This window comes from Osmerus mordax, chromosome 21, assembly GCF_038355195.1.
Source record: "Osmerus mordax isolate fOsmMor3 chromosome 21, fOsmMor3.pri, whole genome shotgun sequence".
In the NCBI taxonomy this organism is placed as follows: Eukaryota; Metazoa; Chordata; class Actinopteri; order Osmeriformes; family Osmeridae; genus Osmerus; species Osmerus mordax.
In genome coordinates this window covers 11,248,573-11,258,017 of record NC_090070.1, presented here as the reverse complement: position 1 = coordinate 11,258,017, position 9,445 = coordinate 11,248,573, and the positions used below count along the sequence as shown (strand labels likewise).

General features: G+C 46.9%; 1 protein-coding gene across 1 annotated transcript; it reads right to left on the bottom strand.

The window, feature by feature from the left end:
* Positions 1–739: 739 nt before the first annotated feature.
* Positions 740–7,624, bottom strand: cxcl12b (chemokine (C-X-C motif) ligand 12b (stromal cell-derived factor 1)). The gene is given in 5 exon segments (XM_067259355.1): positions 740–1,027; positions 1,607–1,690; positions 4,781–4,898; positions 7,486–7,536; positions 7,539–7,624. Coding segments are annotated over 5 exon segments (312 nt in total). The 5' UTR covers positions 7,555–7,624; the 3' UTR covers positions 740–984.
* Positions 7,625–9,445: the final 1,821 nt, after the last annotated feature.

The window sequence follows — 9,445 nt, the reverse complement described above, 5'->3', positions numbered from 1 at the left end:
ATTAGCTGTAGAACTACATAATACAATACTGTTGGCTTTTACACCCAGCCGCTTGTCCTATAACAGATTCACGTAACGCCTTGAGATCCTGATAATCCTTTTCTGACTTAGATACACACACTGCTGTGTGTGTCGATGACATCGCCATTCAGTGTACAGCCTTCCTCCAATAGAAATGACACAGTAAAATACATGCTATGTAATGGCTTCTAACTTCATGAGCTACAGCCCATCTCCCATGCATGTGTCTCACTAGTCCTCCACTGACTGTTGGCCATTCAACCAATGGTGTGTCTAGCTTCCCTGAGCAGGAAGCCCTGATTGGTCACATTTTACAGAGTGGGCACTTCCCATTGTCCAGCCCTGTTCCTATGTCCCAGGGTCTTGATTCAGAACCCTCTCCCTGGGATTACCCACAATCCTTTTCTCGGGCCCCTCGAGCGAGAGACCGAGCCCCGGGCGCAACGTCCCTTTGAGACTTTGTGAAGTAGGAATATGTTTATACATTCATACAAACACACAAACAAACACTATAAAATGGTATAATTGCACTTGGTGCTAGGGAGGAAGAGGAGGAGGAAGAGGAGGAGGAGGAGGAAGAGGAGGAGGGGGGGGTGAGGAGGAGGAGGAGGAGGAAGAGGAGGAGGAGGAGGAAGAGGAGGAGGAAGAGGAGGAGAAGGAGGAAGAGGAGGAGGAGGAAGAGGAGGAGGAAGAGTAGGAGGAGGAGGAGGAAGAGGAGGAGGAGGAGGAGGAAGAGGAGGAGGAAGAGGAGGAGGAAGAGGAGGGGGAGGAGGGGGGGGTGAGGAAGCTTGGTGTGTAGCAGCAGGAGAGGTGTGGTCGAGAGGCTTGGACAGGAAGTGATCCAGACAGGTGGACTATACACGATGTGTGTTGCGTATCTATGGAGGTAGGGAGAGGTGGGGGGAGGGGGGGTGGTGACACGGGGTTGCCAGGTTGGCCTCGCCGAGCACTGTTTATCCCCCTTTAGTTGTTGCTGATGTTGTTACGTCTTCTGGATTTCTTAACCCTGAAGAGAGACGGGATAAGGAAATCAATCAACTTAAATTTGCTACTAATTCTTTTTAATTTCCTTTTTTCCTTGTCCTTATTTACATGAAGATTATGATGACGTAAAACAAAACAAAAACCAAAAAAATACAACTAACAATGCAAATAAAGACATTTTGTAATTAGACCTCATTGGTGACAAATACAATTGTGTTTGTTTTCACATCCTCTCCATCCCTTAGAAGTTTACTGGGTGCAAGAAGCAGACATGCTGAGTGGTGATAATGATCGCCAGACGCTCTATAAAGTTTGACGAGGAATGCAAGCTTTTAAACCCCATTCTGCTTGACTCATTAGGGTTGACATTAGAGTTGATTGTGAGTGTTTATTGGTGTTTATGTTATTGTTTATTGCCTCGGTGCTGAGCTACATGACGCTATCCCCCGCTGTCACAGTCATACACGGTGAACAAAAACTACAGTGATTCTGTCTGTTAATGTAAAACGAAATTCTGAAATAATGTTGGAGAGGGGAGGGGAAAGAGGAGGAGGAGGAGGGGAAAGAGGAGGAGGAGGAGGAGGGAGAGGTTTCTCCTTACTTGTTAATAGCATTCTTCAGGTACTGCTGCAGCCACTTGGTCTCCGGGTTAATGCACACCTCCCTGTTGTTCTTCAGCTTGGCACTGTAGAGGAGAGGGATGAAAGGATGGACAGAGAGAAGGGAAAGCAGCAGGAGAGAGGGTTGGTGTGAGGGAGAGATAGATAGTGATGAGAGAAAGACAGACAGCAAGAGAGAGAGAGAGAGAGAGAGAGAGAGAGAGGGAAACAGAACCAGAGAGAGGAGATTAAATTTCCCTGCTCGCCCAGCTAATGTCCCTGTCCTTATCAGATCAGGGATACAGGTCCTGTGGTTTTAGAGAGGTCAGGAGATAGCCAGCATACTTCTCACTCTGTCGAACAGCCGAGCCACGGAGACTCAGTGACCAATGCCAGCTCCTAATCTAGGCCCTTATCTGTGGTCTATTGCGGTCATATTACGGTCAAACTGTAATCAGACCTTAACCTGTTGTAGACCAGGGTCGCAGGTTGGGTGCCACTTTGAATCATCCTTTGTTTCCTTGTCAGAGAATGATCATTTACCGTAGTGGCAGATTTTTTTCTTGCCGGGAGAAAAATGATTCTTGTGCTGAATGCGATTTTGTTATTTTTGACTATTTAAGAATTTTCTTAGAAATGAAATAAAATGTTCAATTAAACACAGCATAGCACAGCATCTTAAAGTCCCCCCAAAAAACAGTTGACAATGCTATGCTATTGATGTAAAAAATAAAACATCACCAAAAATGTACACTTCTCAAACTGAAGCAACTGGGTGGTTCAACTGTTGATGAAATGTTTGGGAGAGGATTTTTCATCTCAACCAACACCTCTTATTCCAGTTTGGGATATTATAGCTTTCAGGTTACTAGGGGAGATTTTAAAGAGCTCAACTACTTTTCCCCAAACATATGGATCTCACACCCAGGTGTCAAAAGGTTGTGTTTAGGAGTTAACTTTGAGAGGTTTGGTTCTTTCTCTCCTTCCCTATCACATGTCCATGTCAATTAAACACATTCCCCCTCACCTCTGATCTGACTTTCAGCACTCCTTCACCACTTCTCAGATCAATCTATCTTCCACCCTGACACACACACACACACACACCTTCACACATGCATACACACACACACACACACACCTTCACACACTCACACACACACACACACACACACACACACACTTAGCCCCCGTCTGCCTCCAATCAAACAAATGGCCAAACCAGCCCACAACATAAAAGACCAGCCAAGCCCCCCCCCCTCCCCTCAGCCAAACTGAATCAGTTACCCAAACAAGAGCGAAACCCAACCCCCGCTTGACCTTCCTGCTGGATGTTCTCCGCTTTTATTCTATCTAAAGAGTCGGAGATAATCTGTTTAGTGGGAGGATTTATTTAGATGTGTGTGTATGTGTGTGTGTGTAATTGTGTGTGTGTGTATGTGTGTGTGTGTGTTGTACCTGTCTGCTCTCAGAGTGACTAAAGGAGAGGCAGTTGTAATTGACTTGGCTGGAATGTCAGAGACTGAGGCCTGCAAGCAGCAGGTAGTAATTACTTCACAGCAAGTTAATACCAACAGCCAGACCCAGGACAGACCAGGCCAGACCAGGCAGGGGGGGTGGAGGGGTGAGGAGGGTGTTTGGGTGGGGTCTGGACAGCGGGAGTTGGGCAGGGGTGTCTAATGTTACCCTTCCTCTTTCATCTGAGGCAGTAGAGATATCAGAGCGGGTCCTGTCTCTCACCCCCTTGCTGTTTGTGGAGGGAGGGGAGAAGTCCCAACCTGAATAACTTGTGTCACTATCTTTGCCGTGCTCGTGTGTGTGTGTGAGGGCAGAGAGGGGAAAGAGGTTGTGCCCTGGCTAGAACAGTGTGTGTCTTCCCTGACCCTATGGCACAGAGTACCCCCCCCACACACACTGCCCCCCACCACCACCAAATCCTCCCCTTCTTTGTAACACTTTGGCCTTTTGCCGGTTCGATTTCTATAGGTTGCAACTGCGCAAGGCATGGCGATTAATATGTTCCAGGGCACAGACATCTTACTGAACGTCAGTCGGCTGAGGGAGTACTGGAGGAGGGGGGTGGGGGGGTGAAGGGTTCTGGATAAGGGACATGGAAGGTCAGATAAAACACAAAGGTAATCACTTTGACCCCTAATAATTGTTTCCTTAGCAAAACAAAATCCCCCCCTCCAGCCTTTTCCCTCCCTCCCTCGCTCCCTTCCTCACGTTGTTATAATCTGAGCCTGTCCCTCTCCATTAGGAAAGAGCGATAGCAACTATATCCTCCCTCCCTCCCTCCCTCCCTCCCTCCCTCCCTCCCTCCCTCCCTCCCTCCCTCCCTCCCTCCCTCCCTCCCTCCCTCCCTCCCTCCCTCCCTCCCTCCCTCTCTCTCTCTCTCTCTCTCTCTCTTCCTCCCCCTCTCTCCTTCTTCCCTCCATATTCCCCACATCAGGCCAAAACTCCTTCGAAGACTCATGTTCTGCTCGATGCAATATAAAACATCATTAATCTCTGTGAGTGGACCGCGCATTCTGAACTGTTCTTGACTGACCCCGGCTCCAGTGTTGCTGTGCTTCCTGTACGCCCTGCTCACTAGGCCAGCCTGTTGTTGTAGAGTGCTGATGTGTCACTGCAGCACTGATCCCTGGTGTTCCCGTTCGTGTGTGTGGTGGTGCAGGCGTGATCTCCAGCCCAGCCCTGACACACCTGACCTAACCAGCAGGCTGGTGTGGACCTGGGATAACTCAACCTGCACAGGACTGGGGCAGGGGACCAGGACCAGGACCAGGACCAGGACCAGGACCAGGACTAGGACCAGGACTAGGACCAGGGGACCAGGACCAGGACCAGGGGACCAGGACCAGGACCAGGACTAGGACCAGGGGACCAGGACCAGGACCAGGGGACCAGGACCAGGACCAGGACTAGGACCAGGGGACCAGGACTAGGACCAGGACCAGGGGACCAGGACCAGGACTAGGACCAGGGGACCAGGACCAGGACCAGGACTAGGACCAGGGGACCAGGACTAGGACCAGGGAAATGGTCCAGTGACAGGGACCAGGATCAGGACAATCAGTAGAATGTAAAACGGTTCAACACAACCAGTTGAACACATGCAAGGTGTCTCCAACACAGATGGACACACACAGGCTAAGCACAGCTGTCTGACTCACATGACTTGGAAGGGGCAGTTGGGGGTGTGGAGGAACTTCAACTCCCTGATGGACCTCTGGGGCACCGTGTTCAGGGTGGACCGACACCAGCACCTCTCCACCAGGCTGATGGGCTTGGCTGTGGGACACACGCGCACACACACACACACACACACACACACAGTTAGTCATAACAGAACCTAGCTGTGACACACACACACAGAAATTCTACATCAAATAACAAAATGTATATTTTAAGTAAATTATTTATATATAAAATATATACAATATAACTATATATTTTTTATATATCTCTATATTCGTGTAATATACAATTCAAACATGACAGATAATTACAGCCAATTATAAATAAATATAGATTTTTTTTCAAATGTTAGCTAATTGATATAGCTAATAGAGATAGTTGATACTTATAAAAACAAATATAATTGCTATAAATAAAACTGAGACGTAAAAAAAAAACATTTAAATATATGGATAATACTCGAAACATTGAATACAACTAGGGCTTAGCTAGAACCATTCACAGCAGACAGTGTGATTGGCATCATTTATGGAACAGAATGATGAAAAGGTTCTAGGTTCTAGAACTGACAAGCTCCCATTAAGAGCGTGTGACACATCTGCCTTGTCAGAAGTTAGCCTAACCACACATGTAGCAGAGCTCGTCCGAGACATCGTAAACTAATCAGCGCGAGTGTGACAGGTTTGCACAGCATAACAGCGGAGTCTCATAAACATCACAGACCGGCCACATCACACACACACACACACACACACACACTCTCTCTCTCTACAAACACACAGTGAACACTCCCTGTATTCGCTCAACCAGTGTTAATCATTTCTGACCCACAAACACCTTTAGATTCCTCCTGTATAGTAAAACATCAAAGCTTGGGCGTTTTACATAAAAATATTTACCCTGTGTCCTCGTAAATACTTGATGGTACGTAATTACAAACATGTAATTAACCAGTTCCTCATCTCAACCTTTTACAGTATCTGCCGCTGACAATGCATGGGAACCTATACATTACCTGCCCCTACTCTTCACAAAATAGTAATTAAAAAGAGATTAGTACAACACGCACACTCAAGTCAGAGCCACACACACACACACACACACTTACTACGGCCCTTACTCATTGTCCTAGGAAACTATTTCTGCCTTTTCTCTCTACCCGCATTCATATGGCCCCTCTGGCTGAGAAGGACCCTCAAGGTTCTACTAGACTGGACGTTCCAATATTCCACTCCTTTATCACGGAACACTCCGGAGATTAGGCTCGGAATCAAAAGAAGCAATAAGAATTAAACTGAAGTACATTCTTAGAACGACGGCTAATCTCCCTAGTTCCGTCATACAGAGTTCTAAACGTCAAGTGCAGGAGGTTTTTCTGTGATAAGGATGAAGAGAGATTTGTCAGGGTTTAAAAAATAATTAGAAATCGACAGGTTATTATGTTAAGGTTTTTCATTTTTAAATGTTAACCCCTCAGAGATTAACATTTCATGGGCTACATTGATGAACTCAACCAAATGCAGCAATCCTCACCTTCGAGTTTCAGTCTATTTCTACTCTATATTCTACGGTCAAAACTCTTAATTTCACAATTTATAAATCTCAGCTTTGACTTCATGGCACACAATAACCTTTTCTTTAAGATCGACCAAACTGTCGACACACGCAAACACACACCGTGTCCGGGGAGCCAAATGGCGAGACAAACCTAATTCCATCCCTCTAAATATCACACTGCAGATTCACACATGACCTGGACCTGTTGTCATGCAAACCAAGAAGTAATTATGGAGATTTGACACCAGAGACCCAAAGAGAGCAGCCAGACTTATCAGCGGCGCATTGTTTATCCCTAATTAGAAACTAATTAAAAGAAAGTAGAGAGAAAAGACAAATACACACATATCAACACTCCCAAGGTCTTTAATATGCAATGAGGAGTGCCTCTGGGACTGAAACAACAAGCTTAGCATAAACACAGACCTTTGAGATATTTAACTTCAACACTTCTCTGACTTCTAGCTCACTCTCTCTCTCTCTCTTTCTCTCTCTCTTCCTTTCCATCTCTTTTTCGTTCTCTCTCTCTCTTTCCATCTGTGTCTCTCCTCAGGGTGGACTTGAGTTAGTTTCATCTTAATAAATATGAAGTTGAATGATGTGCAAGCGTTGTCTTTGACAGAGACTGTGTCAAATGTAAGTTTGTGAAAGGACCAAAGACATTCGAGTGAGCAGGTCTTTGAGAAACATGGCTTAACCAAAAATCTTTACAATCCTCAATGTCCAAACTGGCAGCAGACAAACAAGACAAAATATGTAACTCAAATCACAACCATGCCAAAAGGTTTTTTAACAGACAAACAAGACAAAATATGTAACTCAAATCACAACCATGCCAAAAGGTTTTTTAAACTACCTCCACACATCATATTTTAAACACCCCAATCTTCCTCGAATTCTGTCCCACAGTTGCCTAGCCAGCTGATGAACCACAGACAGCAGGCATAGAAAGCAAAACAGCCTTTCGTTAAAAGAACTATTCTGTGTAACAATGATCAGAGAAAAACACAGAAAACCCCCAAACCAAACACAAACATCCAAACAAACACAAATCCTCCAACCGACAAAACGAAACTGAGCACCGGTTCTCCCAGGAAAGGTGGTTTGGTTCAGGCAGACTCACCAGTGGAGGTTGGCACATGCACGGCCACCACAGCCAGCAGGGCTAGCAGGACAGGAGTCGGACATCCATGGTAGGTGTTGGGGTCTGCTTCTTCTCTCTGACTAACAGGAGGCTGGAGGGCTCAGGTCTGCTCGCCGCTACAATCCAGGACAGCGTGTGACAAGCAGGTCCCCTCCTCAGACTGTTAAGAGAGGGAGAGCGGGAGAGGGAGAGAGAGAGGGAGAGAGACTCCCACTTTCTCAGGAGAAAGGGGAGCGGAGGGAGGAGCGACAGTGTGAGGGGAGGGAGGGAGGGGGGCTTCCTTAGTTGTTAATGTGCTGGCTGGGAATCAAGGGAAAAGTCTCTAGAGAGACTCTCCCTTTCCCTTTCCCTCTCTCTCTCTCTCTCTCTCTCTCTATCTCTCTCTCTCTCCCTCTCTCTATTGATCTGTCTCGTTCTTTTTCACTCTCCTGTCTATCTCCATGCATGGCACTCTCCTTCTCTCTGTCTTTCTCCCCCCCTCTCTCTCTCTCTTTCTCTCTCTCTCGCTCTCTCCACTCCTCTACCTTTCTCCCCTCCCTCCCTCCCTCCCTCCCTCCCTCCCTCCCTCCCTCCCTCCCTCCCTACCTCCCTCCCTCCCTCCCTCCCTCCCTCCCCTCCTCTCGTCAGTCAGTCTATTTTGAGAGCCTGGCTCCCTGCTGTTGCCTCAATATTGTTGTATCCCAGCCAGAGAGCGGGTGATGGTGGACTGTATGGGAGTCAGAGCTCCAGGGTGGAGGGGCCTTCTCTTCTGTCATGTGGCCGTGCTCTCCACTGCCAACCCCCATCTGTGGGGAAGGCAGACTGGCAGGCTGGCCCCGGCCCCTCACTTCTTTATGAACTGAATGGTGAATGGCCAAACGTGCCAGTCAGCTGAGTATGGGGTTCGCCTCTGGAAGATTTTACTGTAATGACGTAATTTTAGGATTTAATCCATTTTTTTTATGAGGTCAGGAGTTTAATTGCAGGGATTCAGTTGTGCTATTTTACTCCCAACACAGATATCATCATCTGTCGTCTGAATGCCTGGACAAGATGTTTGTCTTAAATTAATAAATTGTATTTGACAGACTTTACTTGTACTTTTATAGTACTTGTGTGGACTTAAAGTTGTGACAGTACACAGAGATGGTACTGGACATTCAGAGATGATAGAACACAGTGACAGAAAACAGGTGCCGAAAAAAAACAGCCCTATCAAGGGACGAATGCATGTTCTGAACAAGCCGGTTCCCAAAACATTTAGCTGTCTAACGTCCCGACAAAACTTTCCACAAAGACCTCCAATTTTAATCTGGCCAACGATGGACTATGAGAAGGAGTAAAGAACCGTCTAACAGGACACAGATGTGTGTGTGTGTGTGTCCATGAGACAGAGTTTTGCTTTTGTATGAGTTATAGTCCAGCCTCTTCAGGTTTGGGTGTCATGAAGGATCTTGCCAGAATGTAAGTCTGAATGTGTCAGACGTCAGGGCAGTTATTTCGAGGGATTTAGACCACCAGTAAACCTGCGCACCGCTAAGTACCGCCCGTCGATTCACACGGCAGAACCTCGTTTTCTCACTTTACCACCCTGCATATGTGCTGTGTGTGTGTGCCCTGTGTGTGTGTGTGTCTATACTCTTGCCAGCTATGTGTGTGTGTGTGTGCGTGCGCTTTAGTGTGTCAGCAGGCTCCAGCAGCTATTAACTCTGCAGCAGCAGGATGGTGTTTACAGTTAGCAGGACCGTCAGACCATATAACAGCACATTAACAGTAGGAGCGCGAGACCACGGTGTTAACACAACAGCCCCGGACGACCTCGGAGACCCAGGACCTCAACACCAACAGCAGTTATGCTTCTGTGGGGCTTCCAGGATTAGGGTGATCGATGGAATAATTGTGAAAAAAGTTCTGAAATGGTCAATAGCGTTAAAGTAGTAGTGAGATAAATATAAAATAA